At 43.7% G+C, this 14,194-nt stretch overlaps 5 protein-coding genes across 5 annotated transcripts; 1 reads left to right on the top strand and 4 right to left on the bottom strand.

Annotated features, from left to right (window-relative positions):
• Positions 1-5,529: 5,529 nt before the first annotated feature.
• Positions 5,530-6,316, bottom strand: LY79DRAFT_186496 (uncharacterized protein). Its single transcript, XM_060551353.1, has one exon. It carries the CDS (start codon positions 6,265-6,267, stop codon positions 5,644-5,646), a length of 624 nt encoding a protein of 207 aa, XP_060406765.1. The 5' UTR covers positions 6,268-6,316; the 3' UTR covers positions 5,530-5,643.
• A 1,075-nt stretch (positions 6,317-7,391) lies between these two features.
• On the bottom strand, positions 7,392-7,812 carry LY79DRAFT_574031 (uncharacterized protein). Its single transcript, XM_060559542.1, has one exon. The coding sequence runs from the start codon at positions 7,714-7,716 to the stop codon at positions 7,504-7,506; it is 213 nt and encodes a 70-aa protein (XP_060406764.1). The 5' UTR covers positions 7,717-7,812; the 3' UTR covers positions 7,392-7,503.
• Positions 7,813-8,844: 1,032 nt separating this feature from the next.
• Positions 8,845-9,591, bottom strand: LY79DRAFT_186488 (uncharacterized protein). The gene is made up of 2 exons (XM_060551352.1): positions 9,518-9,591; positions 8,845-9,408 (listed from the first exon to the last, which is right to left on the bottom strand). The coding sequence occupies exon 2, from the start codon at positions 9,336-9,338 to the stop codon at positions 8,988-8,990; it is 351 nt and encodes a 116-aa protein (XP_060406763.1). The 5' UTR covers positions 9,339-9,408; positions 9,518-9,591; the 3' UTR covers positions 8,845-8,987.
• A 1,013-nt stretch (positions 9,592-10,604) lies between these two features.
• On the bottom strand, positions 10,605-11,163 carry LY79DRAFT_675427 (uncharacterized protein; the record flags this gene model as incomplete). The annotated part of the gene is made up of 2 exons (XM_060564438.1): positions 10,605-10,923; positions 11,060-11,163. The coding sequence occupies 2 exons, from the start codon at positions 11,161-11,163 to the stop codon at positions 10,605-10,607; spliced, it is 423 nt and encodes a 140-aa protein (XP_060406762.1).
• A 791-nt stretch (positions 11,164-11,954) lies between these two features.
• On the top strand, positions 11,955-12,167 carry LY79DRAFT_531089 (uncharacterized protein; the record flags this gene model as incomplete). Its single annotated transcript, XM_060556231.1, has 1 exon — positions 11,955-12,167. A coding segment is annotated over one exon (213 nt), but the record flags the coding sequence as incomplete, so codon positions are not given.
• Positions 12,168-14,194: the final 2,027 nt, after the last annotated feature.

Here is a 14,194-nt window from a genome sequence, read left to right as displayed (position 1 = left end):
TATAGTTACCTATAGGTACACTATAGAGGAAAAGAAGCTATAGTTTAAATAAGTGCTTTTGTCCTTATAGTAATAATAATAGTATTCTTTATACGTTTACTAGTATAGTTAGTATTTATAAGTTAATTAGGTTAAGGATTTATATTAGTAAGCTTATCTACTTTCTTCTTAGTGTAGTAAGGTTTAACTAAGGTAAAATAGAAGTTATATAGGCTATTAATATTAATAGTATAATCTTTACTATTAATAGATAATAAGTAGTATAGGCTAAACTATTTACCTTTTTTATACTATACTTATACTTTACTAATTAATAGTAGGTCCTTAATAGTAGAGGTATTTAAGCTATTATATATCTTAAGTGCCTTATAAACTTAGTATATTATATAGCTTTTATAAAGGTTATTAGTAGCCTTTTAGATAGTAGTTACTTATTAAATAATATTAAGTAAAAGAGTAAAGTTAGTAGTTATATAAAGGTAAGTACTAAATACTAAAAGGGTTAGTATAAGGCTATTAAGGCCTATAGTATTATTAACTACCTTAACTATACTCTAAAGGATAGATTTATAGTTAGTAGTTAGGTACTTTTATATATAATTTTATAGGCCTATTAGAGTACTATATAGTATTATTTAACCTTTTTAATACTATAGTATACTTTAATAAGGATAATCTTAACTTTAATGCCTATTATATAGGCTTTATATAAAAATTTAGTTATAGTAAAGTTTTACTTACGTTAGTAATAATCTAGTCTAGAGGTCCTTAGTAGACATTAATCTAGTAGTAATAAAGTACCTTCTATATAGTCTTTATAGAAATATTATAAAGAAAGTATACTATATTAAAGGTAGTTATAGTATTAATAATATAAAGAACTAGTTAGTTACCTTTAAGGTATATAATATTAATAATAACCTTATAGTTAAAAAATAGTTATTATATAAGGTAAATTTAAATTATAAAGGTGCCTTCCTATAAAGCTAGTAGTAATAGTAGTATTTAGTTAAGTGCTTAATAGCTTTAACTTTAACCTTATAACTAGCCTTATAAAGAACCTTATAAAGATAGTAGACTAATAGGTGCCTAAATTATTAGTAAAGTTATTATAACTCTATATTAGTTAAGTAGTAACTAGTAAGCTATATTTAGGTAGGCTAAGGAGTATTTATAGATGCCCTATTTTTATATAACTAGTACTATAATATTACTTTATTAAAGGGTATTTATAAGGTTATTAAAGTAAATAAGTAGTTAATTTATATTTACTAAGTAAAGTAAGAAAAGTATATTTATAAGTATTATATAAAAGTAATAGGCCTAAATAATATACTAACTATAATAGTACTCTTTAAGTAAATAGTATTATTATTACTAAACTAGATCTTTACTTAGCTAGTAGTAGCTATATTAATAGTTACTAATAGTTAGATTTACTATAATATAGTTACTTATAGGTAACTAGTAGTAAAAAGGTTATAATACTTATATTAAGTAAAATACTTTAAAAGGTACCTAATAAGTAATAATCTAGTATAAAAGAGGTAGCTAGATCTAATAATACTATACTAGGGTTATCTTTATTAACTAGTAATATATAGCTTAGTTAGCTAGGCTAAAGATAAGCTTATTACTACTAAAGGTAGTACTACTAAAGAATATAGTAGAGGTATAAAAGGTATTACCTTCTAGTTTATTTTTACTACTTTTAAGAGTATAGTTACCTTAAAGGTAGTAACTAAGGTCTTTATTATTATCTTTATTACTTTCTTCTTCTTATAGGTAACTACCTTTATAGCTAGTAAAAAAGGTTTAATATATAGTTAGTAAAAAGTCTTTTACCTAGTAGTTATTTTTAAATTATTAATATACCTTATATTACTTATTAGTAGTATATTTTATTAACTAATAACTAGGCTTATAGTAAATATAGTACTTTTTAGTATTATAGTTACTATTATTATTACTATAATAGTTACTATTACTATAGTTATTACTAAACTACTAGTTATACCCTTAGCTATAGTAAGTATAGTTAACTTAGTATTAATTATTAAGGTTTACTTAGTACTAGCTAACTTTATTATTATATTTTATTATAGTACTTACTAATAACTATAGTTAGTTATAGACTTTTTCTAATATAAGCACTAGATTAAATAGGTATAATTTATACTTATAAACTCTAGAGTAAGTATTTAATAGCTAGGATTAAAAGACTTTATTATTATAGTAGCTATTAAGTAGTGCTTATTAAATAAAAGTAAGTTTATTAATAAGCTTCTTAAGTACTTTAAGCTTACTTTTTTAGGGTTATTATATATAATATAGTAAAAAGTAGTATTTTACTACTTAGTAAAGTATATCTAAATAGCCTTAGGGCTCTTAAAGTAAGCTCTTATTTAAGTAACTATAGTAGTAAAGTCTTAAATATTCCTACTACTAATTTAGGTAAAATAAAAGGTAAAAGCTTTACCTTTAAGTATTAATAAAAAGGCTAATACTATTTAGTGTCTCTTAATACTAATTTTACTATAGTTATTATAGAATAAGTTTAACTTAATATTAAATATATTATATATTTTACTAGTATACTTAGATTTATTAGTAATAATCTTAGTTAAAGTGCCTAATTACTAGGGAAAAGGATAGTTACTAGTAGTACTACTCTTAATTAGTAGTAGTTATCTTATACCTTAGGGTTCTATAGGATTAGTATATAAGTAAGTAAAGGGTTCTTACTATAATTAATAATAGGTAAAGAAAGATAATAGACTATTACTTTATTAAGATAGTCCTTATATTAAGTTATATAAAAGAAGTAGTAAATCTTATATAAATTAAGTCTATTATAGTAATACTAAGGTTTACTACTTTTACTACTATAACTTTTATACTTATTTATTAAGTTAGGCCTATATTATTACTAGTTATTACTTAAGGTTTATAAATATTACTAGGCTTTATTTAGTTATATAGGTAATAAGTTACTATTACTATTTTTACTTATACTACTTTAGGCTAATATAACTATATTAAATATTATTTAGAAAGCTATTATATATTTTAATAAGCCTATTAAATACTACTAACTTATACTATACTTTTTTAACTTTTTTATTTATCTAAATATAAAACTTATTATTATTAATAATAGTAATAAGGTATAAGGTAATTTATTAATAGTCTTTAGGTATAAAGATACCTTAGTTAAAAAGGAAGTTATAAAAAATTAATAGTAGTATTTTACTAGTAGCACTAAAGAGGGCTTTATCTTATCTATTAAAGTAATATTAAAAGTCCCTTTAGAGCTTATAACCTATAAAGGTATATTTAGCCTATTTAGCTATATAATAAGTAAAGTAGAAGTAAATAGTAAAAAGGTCTTACTTATTAAAAAAGATTTCTTAGCTATACTTCTTATAGTTAATATATTTTACTATAAAGGTAAACACCTTAGGGTATAAAGTACTACTAGATTAACTTATTATAAGGTTAGTTATTAAGGTTAATTAGTAGTAATTACTATATAACTTTTATAGTAGTAATTAAGTAGTAAGTTTTCTTTTTAATATAACTTACACTTATAAGTCTAGATAGTACTAGGTTAGTTTTATATATATAAAGTAAATAAAGATAAATTTCTAAAGGGGTAAATATAAAAATAAAAAAGAAAGTTAAATATAGTAGTAATTATTATTACTTAAGTGTTTTTTTTTAATAGTACTATAGTTAGTATAAAAAAGATTCTTGCTTATTAAAAAGGTTTTAATAGTATAATTAGACACTATAGTATTTCTTATAGAGGTAAAGTAGCCTTAATAATACTTAACTTAGTTAGTAGTCTACTAGGTTATAGTAGGCTAAGTAAACTTCTATAATAGTAAGCCTTGTTAATTACTAGTTATTAGTAATAATTAACTATTAATTAATGTTAGTTTTTACTAGTTAATTAATAAGGATCCTGTATCTTATAATATTACAAAGGTTAGGAAAAGGTAGTTAAATTTGTAGTTGTTAATAGTTGACTAGTTAACAAGGTGAAGTGGGAGCATAAGTGTAGCAGCACCCTTGCGTGTGGGCAAGAGTAGGGATTCTGCCGGTAGGCGGTGTGTCACGTGACCCACCGCCTCCGGCCGCATTACCCATATGCCAACAGAAAGGGTTGACGTAGGACTTTTGCGTTGCGGGTTGCGTAAGCGGCGGCGGCGATTGGCGGACGGGTATGATGTAGCCAGCATCAACAGGCTTATAAAGGAAGTTGACGGACGTGTCGTCTACCGGCTGCGATGAAGGGCTAGGGCCGAATCGAGGCGTGGGCGATTGGCGGGGAGAAATGTCGCTCTGTTCGTTTCGGACATGGGCATAGGACGTCTCTAGCTCTTCTTGGTTGCTGGCATCTTGTTTGTTGGTGGTGTTGGAGGCCTGTTAAATTGACAATGGACTTACGCTTGTCCTCAAGTCTGGCATATCCTTGGGCTCGTTGACGACGGTACAGCTGCAGTCAATGTGGATTATTTCCCGGTGTCCGGCGATTTGGGTCGGTATTGGGGGCTCGCTTATCGCGCAAGAGAGCAGGCCTAGCTAGGCGTTAGTTAGTCTTCCCACCGCAGTTCTACAAATACGTATCGTTGGATGTCCATGGGGAGAGTAGGAAGAAGATGGGAACAAGAAGACAAGGGGGGCAGGAGGAAGACAGGCGAGTGGTGGCACAGGAGATTTAACAAACAGAAGAAGAAGAGCAGCAAGAAAAAAGCAAACAGCAAACACAAAGGGGAGCAGACCACAATTACCCAAGAACCGCATTAGGAAGAAAGTACCAATCAGTTTATGAAATAGCGTGATGGAGGAGAGCATCCTATTGGCTGTTGTTGTATATCTTTTCTTTCTTCGTTCCATCTCTCAAAACCCAACAGGGGCGTTGCGCGTCACGTCTCGCCCTAGCCCTCGTCTCAACATGGTATCACTCTCTTCGACAGCAGAATCCAAGTGCCACAGGGGACTTGCCTTCTCCTCGGCGCGCATACAGCTACAGCTAGGCAGGGGCTCTAGGATGCCACAGAGCCTCAAGATCTGCATCCACGATGATTGGGTTCCAACCCAAGGCACCCGCATCCTCCACCTCTCCTCCTCCGCCACCGCCGCCGCCTCGGACTAGCACAGCGACAGTTCATCGATTCGATTTCGCTTGGCCCTGAACGGCGTCTGCTCAGGCTTCGTCGTCGGCACACACGATGTCCCTCTTCCACCCCGGCACCAGCACCGGCTCTGGAACCATTGCCTCAAAACACTTCGGACGAGACAGAGCGTGACAGGTGGCAAGATTCTCTGGGGCCTCTTTGCGATAGGGTTGTCGCCGGGCTAGAAGTGCTCGAGGTGACCCATCGCGACGTTGAGGCCGAGCTACTGACATGGGGTTATGGAATTTTAGACTGTGAGCGACTTGAGTGGTTGAGAGGGAGCGGCCAGATGATGCGTCTCAACCCTCAGCGTGCTAGCCTTGTCCTCTCGCCACAACCTTCCTAATCCCCGTCATAGCTGGACCGACACTTTCCGGTCAGCGACGGGAACCTGATCACGTTCGCGACCGAACGCCTCGGCCGCATCTTTCCATTCCTAGAGACGATTGCCACGCCGCGTCTATCGCAGATGCGCGGTCGCGTCCACGCCGCCGTCAGTCTCTTGGAAAACGCCAGCGCGGTGCGAAAAGAGATCTAAGAAGCCTTGGAGGGTGATCAGCCGTGGGCGCGGTTGCAGGACCGGTGCAACGATGGCCCCGTCGAGTGGCAGCTTCTGGGTTTCTCTCCGCTGCGGGACCTGCTTGCGACGGCCATGATGGCGGAACGTTGGATCCGGCAGGAGTCGAGCGGGGTACGCGCAGCCTTTGACGAGCGGGAGAAGACCTTTTCGGACACTATCGAGGCCGTCCGCGCGGTAGGAGGGCCACGAATACCACCAAAGATGATCTTTATCCGGTGGTATTGGGAAGATGGGAAGAAGCAGCTGTCCTATGACGGGGAGCGGCCTGTGTGAACCGACTTCGCGACCATGAGACAAGGCCATTGGGCCAGCCGCAGCATGGGCCAGCCGCAGCAGGGGCAAGGGATTGAAGACATGGCGATACGAACTGACTGCATCGTTTTGGATGGAAGGGGGGGCTGTTCTGAGAGCCGTGTGTACTCGACGCGCGTGTCTGCCTAGTTTCGACGGTGATGTTGCATAGGTTGGTTCTGGTTTGCGGGCACGCGTAGTGGCGTGGCGCATCCGAACCGAGACGCGACTTCGGGGTGGGCTGCTTTTTTTTAGGCAGGTGGCTTTTTTAGGCGGTTACTAGTAATTATTATACAGTCCCGATTTGGTATTTTCATGGCCTACCTGCCACCACTGCCACTGCCACCACCACTGACACCTGTCTACCTGTGTACCAACACCACCTATGTACCAACACCACCTATGTACCAACACCACCTGTCCACTAACACTACCTGTTATTAATAATTGTCAGGACATGCCCTCGAAAGTAAACCAGGCTCTCAACGCACTACGCAGATTCTACAATACCATTAAGAAGGTAAAGTCCAGACATTTCACTGCCAAGACCGCTGTCAGCATTATAAAATACCTTACTAAATAGGTCCCTGACGCTGCAGAATCCCTGGACGTCTACATTCAACAGCTTATAAAGTCTACAAGCAACACGCTGCAAACTGCTGACGATTAGGCGGCCTAAATCCCCAGCGGTAGCAAGAAAGAGGTTTTGCCATCTATTTGCGTGTCAAACATCAAGTTAAAGCGACAGCTCTCAAAACAGAGTCTCGGAGAGTCAACCAACCAGCCGTCGCCCAAGACCTTTGCCAGCCACACTTATTACACTCTCTCCCTCTACTATCGCGTCGCGCTGCATAATCTTGCCGACCACGCCATTGCCTAAGAGCCTAACCAAATCGCCTTTATAGTCAGAGGAACCACCTATTACTTCGCTTTTTAGAACAGATACTTCGTATTCTTTCCAGAGAATGTGGCTACTACTGCCGCCTGTCTATAAACACCACCTGTCTACTAACACCACCTGTGTAGTAACACCACCTACCTACTAACACCACCTCTCTACTAACACCTGTGTGCTAATACCACCTGTCTACTAACTAATACTACCTGTTAATTAACACCACCTATAAACTAACACCACCTATCTACTAACACTACCTGTGTACTAACACCACCTATCTACTAACACCACCTGTCTACTAACACCACCTGTGTACTAACACCACCTATCTACTAACACCACTTGTCTACTACTACCACTTGTCTACTACTACCACCTGTCTACTAACACTACCTGTCTACCACCACCACCTGTGTACTAACACCACCTGTCCACCACCACCACTGCCGCCTGTCTACTAACACCACTTGTCTACTGCTACCTACCCCTACTGTCAATAAGCTATACAAAAAATCATCACGAACAGACGCCTACAATGCTGCCCTCTTTCATCACCAGCAGCAACAAGAGATTACTCTTCTTGCCCAGCAGTAGCAACATCCTTGCCAGCAATTCATACTGCCGTCACCACAACCACAGTTATGGCCGTCTTTCGCTATGCAGCATAGGCAGTGTAGGGTGGATGACTGAATCCAGAGCGCCGGATCAATTCGGGCCACGCAAGTCACAAAACACAATGAAGTTTCCGTTGCTAGCGATGCCATTGCCTCAAATTGCTCGACTCCGACGTCTTTTCGATTATACGTTCACCAAAACTTGTCACAACAGATCTCTTGGTTCTGGCATCGATGAAGAAGGCAGCAAAATGCAATAAGTAATGTGAATTATAGAATTCAGTGAATCATCGAATCTTTGAACGCGTATTGCGCCTCAAGCTCCGCTTGGTGTAAGGGCCCTTAAAGGTAGTGGCGGGCTATACTGAAAACGCGCGTTAGTGAATCATTGCTAGCTTTCTGCCAGGTGGATTTCTTGCACCTGGCAGCTAGCAGGAGTGAGGCTTAAGTGCCTGGCAGCCGGCGGGCCCTCCCAAGGATCCACCCAGCCAGCCGGTACGTAGTGATTGGCGACTGGCAACGAGAGGATGGGGGTACAAGTCACATCTGCTGTTAACTTGGTTGTGAACGGCACAGCAGCCCGCCTGGGCTCTACCAGTATCAAACATTGGGACCAAGTCACCCGATTACCTAAGCATCACCTGGTCTGTGAATAATACTGACTCCATCACAATCATCCTTGCACATGATCCGTCTTATCCTATTAGAAGGGATGCATTGCGGTAAACATCTTGTCTAAGCTGGCCTTAGTGGACCCCTCCTCTTGTATGTCTGTGCCCCTAACGCCATATGCCCTAGTTCCCTCCTCCCTCTGACTCTTGTCTAACTTGTCTTCTTGAACCCCGATGGCGGCGGCGGCTCGTCTGTTGGCGCCTCTGACCAGGTACTTGACGGCGTCCGCGGAGCTCTTCTCCAACGCCTTGTGAAGTCTCTTGTCTCGCACCATGCCAAAGTCTAGACCGGTTGTAGCCCACAGCCGGCCACAAACCACACTTGCTCCGCTGCTCTCGTGGGGGTCCCGCTTGATGCTGGTATCGACGCTGCCGCTGCCGCCGCCTGAGCCACCTTCCAGGCGCAAGGCTGGCACTTCCTGTCGGCCCACTGCTATGAGGACGTCGTCGCACGTCGACAGGCACAGGAACATGCGGAAGCGTCAGCGAGCCTTGATCTTCTTGGCGTACTTGGCCACAGGGATGCCACAGAGCTCAAGTATCTCTTGGCGAGCTCGCTGACGTGAGCCATGCGCGCATCCCAATCCTCCACGACACGCCGCCCTTGTCTGACCTGGTCCTCCTATCGTTCGCAATCACCACCTCTGCTCTTCCCTCTCTGGTCCTTCTCCCTCTCTCTCTTATCTGTGTCTTGATTCGTTTTCTGCCGGCCGTGCCCACGGCTGCGGCTGTAGTTGCAAGATGTGGGGGTTAAACGGCGATGACGACTGTGCCTGCGGCTCTGGCTGCGAGGGACAGGAGTCCTGTGATGGCGGCTGCGGGTGCATCATCGGCTGCGGGGGGCAGGGGTCTTGTGGTGATGGCGGCTGTGGCTTTGGCTGCGAGGGGCGGGAGTATTGTAGCGATGGCGGCTGGGGCTGCGGCTGCGGCGCAAACGAGGCTTGTGGCTATCTTGACGTTGTTTGCGTTTGCCTCCTTGCGTGTGTTTGGACCTTGGAGGAGGCTGTTCATGGCGATGTTCCATGCGCCTTCTCTTATCATCCACTGGGAACAAAACAACAAGGCAAACAAGCCTGTACGTTCGGGTTTATCAAGATCCATAGAGAATGTATCCCTGGTCTGGGCAAACTTCTGCTAGACGGTCTGGGGCGAGAATCCTTGGGCTTTGCACCTAGAAAAGCTTGAAGTCAGCTGTGAAATATTGGAGAGATTGCGATGCGAAGGGGTGATGGCGGCAGCAGATACAGGGGCGGCAGCCAGGGGAAGGGGAGCCTCCCTACCCTATGTCATCTTGAAGAGGATGGTGAGGTTGGAGGGACAGGGCCTGCGAGCTTTGGATGCTTGTGCAAGCGTGTGCGTGTGGAAGTGGAAAAAAAGTTCTGATGATCCTGTGCACTGCACCGCACCGCACGACACCGCCTGTCCTGCCCTGCCCTGCCCTGCCCCTTTGATCTTAGGTTCCTGACTTCTGTTGACGCCGCCTCTTCCGATTTCTCCCTCCCTTATCCCCCTCACTCGACGAGAACCATCCACAAAACGCTTTCTCTCCCTCGCTCGCTCACTTCTAGTGTCTTTAGGTATGGCATCCCCGGATTCACGAGTAGGTGCCAGCCCGAACGTTTAGAGATGATGGCCCTCCCTCGTTGACTCTGTGAAGACAGTCCGTGGCAGTGTCACACTTGATGCACCCGTTAATTCCGGCCGATCGCCGCGCATCCCGCCTGTTACACTACCTTAAGCACTACCTCTATAATCTTATTATAAAATAGCACTAGATTCTAGACGCTTTTGCTAGGGTCTGCGTAACGCCTACTACACAAGGACACGCAAGGTTTGTTGCCCTATCCCTCTCCCTTCCTTAAGAAGGATATCTTTTTCTCTTCTTTTTTCTTCTTCTTTATTCTTTACGTAGTGCACTAACCTGACATTGCTGTCAAGGGACCACCTACACCAGACGCGTAAGATACTGGCCATAATATCTAGCCTGCGTCAAAACCTCATTCCGCAGGTCGATCTGCTCCTCCTCCAGTTATCCAAACTTAATCAAGCATTCGCCAATGCCCAGGAACGCCTCGGGCTATCGATTCGCACTTGGCAGCCCTTGCCGCGGCCGGATGGGTGCAGTGGACTTTGAGCCATGCCGAACTCTGGAGGTTCCTGGTCATGGCCTTGATGTAGACCGAGTTGCAATAAACCATGGACTAATTGCGCCGCCGACAGTGGCAGACTTCGGAAAGAACACGCGGTGTACCAACAAGCAATGTGGAATATGATACCTATCCATCTACCTTGTCCGGGTCATTTATTTGGCTGGCCTCTAGCGCTGATTCTACAAGCGTCGCTTTGCTTTCTTGCCTACCTGTCTCATTATGCAAATACGCCATGGCTGTCTCGCAAACTACGTGGATACAAGATCCCGAGGTACGCCGTCTGCTCCTCCCACCGCCGCCACCTTTGCTCGTCGGCCTGCCTTGCCCAGGCGGCGACGTGTCCACGGAGCGCCTGGGGATCGTTCCACTGCTCCTGTGACCTGACCATGTCCTCCCTGACGGCCTGGACGACCTTGGCCGCCCTTGCCACCCCGCTCCGCGTGACGAGACACGCGATATCGGCCTTGTTTTTGCGGCCTCGCCATCGCAACAGCTCCCGTCGGATCGTGCGCGCCTGATCGAACCACTCCTGCACGCTGCCGGGCTCCGTCCAGAATCATGCAACGAGCCAGACACAGCCCTCGGCCGCCCGGCGCTGGTCCTGGACGCACTTCTCTGTGTCGAGCGCTAGTACTTCTTGCCTGTAGCTTGCCCAGCAGCGCCTTCTTCTACTCGCAAAGACGAGAGCTGACGTCTCTCAGCTCGCCTAACGAAGCGGCGAGCGATGCGTCGAACTCGCGCTTGTCCTGCAGTTCCGCCGACAAGGTCCCTTCCATCTCGGCCATGAAGTGCTGAACGGGCACATATTCTTTCGGCCACGCCAACAACGAGGACAGCGGCCATTACCACGCTGCTCCCGACTCCTTCTTCACGAGGTTCTTGTCAACGGCCTCAATTAACCCAAGCATGCTGGTCTGCACCGTCTCTATCCGCCTCGCATGCGCCCTGCAGAGCTCCTTAAGCCGCCGCACCTCTTGTACCATATGCTTTTCAAGCCCGTTTTCACCAGCATACCAAATAGCGTTCTACGTTCCTGGGGAGCCTTAGAGCCTTTGTGAAATGATATCTATAGACTTGAACGTACCTTTGTTAGCTTTGAGGTCGAGACGAAACGGGCGAGTTTCCAAAACTGCATGAGGCTGCGTATGAGCGTGGATGCATGCAATGTAGCCTTTGATGCGGGATAAAAACACGGCCTGTCGAAGAAATCACCATGGCCAAGACGGCCAAGCATGGCATATCCTGTAGGCCGTTTAGAGGAGAAGCACGGATTATAAGCTGTGTTGGCCATGCAACTGCCGCCCACCCACGCCTTGTCGAGACATACGAGAGACACACGAGCCTCCGTGATCATGGCAAAAGCAGCAGACGCCACACACATATCAACATTCGATGCCATGGCATTCTTTTACCAATAGAGAGTACACTCAGCATCGCAATAGGCATTCACAATTGTAACCACAGAAGGACAATACACCTTTTAAGTACCTATTATAAGATATAAAAACTCTAACCCCTACGTTTAACAACCACTAGATCGCACATTGCGAGGCATAGGGCCAACAGATATTGCAATAATACTGTTGTAGTATTAAAGGGGATTAACAAACACATTGCAGACCTACAAGAAATCTTCCTACGACTACGTGAGAAAAACATATCATCGGGACCATCCAAATCATACATTAGCTTCCCGTCAGCGATTGTCCTTGGCAAGCAGGCTGATTCTTTTGGTATGTTAACAACTGAGGTAAAGACACGAGTAATCACCAAGATCTGATTCCTGAAGACACTGCTAGCACTTGAATCGTTCATTGGCCTGGCTGGAACAATGCGGCACGACATCCCAGGATACGCTATGATTATCGAGCTATTGCAGATCCGCAAGACGATGCTACTGCAACAACATCGCAGACAAAATCCAGATGGGTGTTGACGAACAAGCTAGTCTAACTGTTGGTTAATTTTCGTAAGGTATGGTGTCACGTAGGGATATCCTAATTACAGTAATAGGAAATAAATATCTAGAGTGGTCTGCCAGGGACAGGGATACTGGTAGTCTTGTTAACAGGGTGAACAAGTAATCATGACAGAGACAAATAAGAGGGATTATAGTAGGAATAGACATAGTGAGAACGTCTTAGCAGGGAAACTGTAGTATTATCTAAGCTACTGTCTACTTTACACCTATTACGTTACCTCTGAGGCTAGATTAAGGTGGAGGTGAGATGAGGTGGAGGTGAGATGAGGTGGAGGTGAGATGAGGTGGAGGTGAGATGAGGTGGAGGTGAGATGAGGTGGAGGTGAGATGAGGTGGAGGTGAGATGAGGTGGAGGTGAGATGAGGTGGAGGTGAGATGAGGTGGAGGTGAGATGAGGTGGAGGTGAGATGAGGTGGAGGTGAGATGAGGTGGAGGTGAGATGAGGTGGAGATGAGGTAGAGGTAAGATAAGATAAGGTGGAGGTGGGGGAGAGATGAATGATTAATTCAAGTGGGTCTAATCAGGTGCTAGATTACGTGACTATCGTGGAGCGTCAGCATTACGCGTTTTGGATTAATGGATTAATGCAAAGCGGTTAGCTGGCGCCCCTAGACCCAGGACCAGCCATGTTTGCTGTTTGTCTCTGGGATTAACGAGATGAACCTGCAGGAATTAGCTCTGGTAACAGGGGTAGTTTGGGAAGACAGAGCTGGGTTAAACGGGATAAACCCGTGGAACCAGTCCTGTCTACACGGTCGGCTGGATAACTAACTCCGCGTAGCCCGGTGATTTCTTATGCCGACCTGTGAGCATGGCGGTTTGGAACCAGACCTGTCTGCCTGTCTGGACGTCTGGCTGGATAACTAGACCGCGAGAGAAAGGTTTTCCGAGCAGACCAGTCAGTAATGACTGGTGTTGACTAGCAAAACTAAAGCCAGCTCCACGAGGATGGTGGCTGGACGCGGTTGACTGGATAACCAGAGCTTCTCGTAATTCATGGGCTCATACGCCCTCAAACACTCAAAAGCAGGTTGCGTCATGACCAGCACGCCCCTAATTACATGGACTGGCCTGGCCATGAGATGTGTTCAAGCCCTGATAACAGGGCCTTCTCACTCTCTCAGTAAGTTTTAGGATGTGAGTATAGAGAAGGAAAAAGAGGAAAGACATCGTGCGAAAGTGATAAGTGACGAGACGATTCACCCATTTTTCTTCGTCCTTACTTTTCACCATGATGGCAGCTTTCAATAAGCGTAGCATGCATGCTCGTGAAAAATCAAGCCTAACGGCACAGCACATGAATGCACACTGCCATGTGATTGATGTATGGGCAGGACAGGCAGACTGGGCGGGAAAAGACATCAACACTGGCGCTTACTGGACAAGACTGGCAGACCTGGCGGCATGATACATGAACTCTAGTACAGGATGGTGAGAAAAGCTGCGAGGGGCATGGCAAACGAGCTCTAGAGTCATGCGAGAATGGAGAGCGGCCTGACGTATGAAGGCCAACGCCTGTCGAGCGGTGTGAAGGCGACATAGTTGGGCTGAGCGGTAACAAGACATGAACGCCGGTGCTTGATGGGCAAAGCGGGTACATAGCGGCATCAAATATTAACTCTCGCAGGACAGGGCACATGAGTATCAGTTTTCGTTGAACAAGATGGGAAGGCTGAAGAACGCCAGCAAGGCACAGCACACACACAAGCACACAGTAAATGATACAAGACATGGAGATGGACAGCACTGGTTGCCAATAGAAAACATAGGGACATTCAACGGTGTAAGACATAAATATCAGCAAGATATGGATGCTAGCAGGACGT

The sequence above is a fragment of the Colletotrichum navitas genome, assembly GCF_030913465.1.
Source record: "Colletotrichum navitas strain CBS 125086 chromosome Unknown LY79scaffold_268, whole genome shotgun sequence".
Classification (NCBI taxonomy): Eukaryota; Fungi; Ascomycota; class Sordariomycetes; order Glomerellales; family Glomerellaceae; genus Colletotrichum; species Colletotrichum navitas.
The sequence above is the reverse complement of the archived record's forward strand: the minus strand, read 5'-3'. Positions and strand labels throughout refer to the sequence as shown.

Excerpts from the sequence above, each read along its gene's own strand:
- LY79DRAFT_186496 (XM_060551353.1), bottom strand. The coding sequence starts at position 6,267 with ATGCGCCACGCCACTACGCGTGCCCGCAAACCAGAACCAACCTATGCA.
- LY79DRAFT_574031 (XM_060559542.1), bottom strand. The coding sequence starts at position 7,716 with ATGGCATCGCTAGCAACGGAAACTTCATTGTGTTTTGTGACTTGCGTG.
- LY79DRAFT_186488 (XM_060551352.1), bottom strand. The coding sequence starts at position 9,338 with ATGGATCTTGATAAACCCGAACGTACAGGCTTGTTTGCCTTGTTGTTT.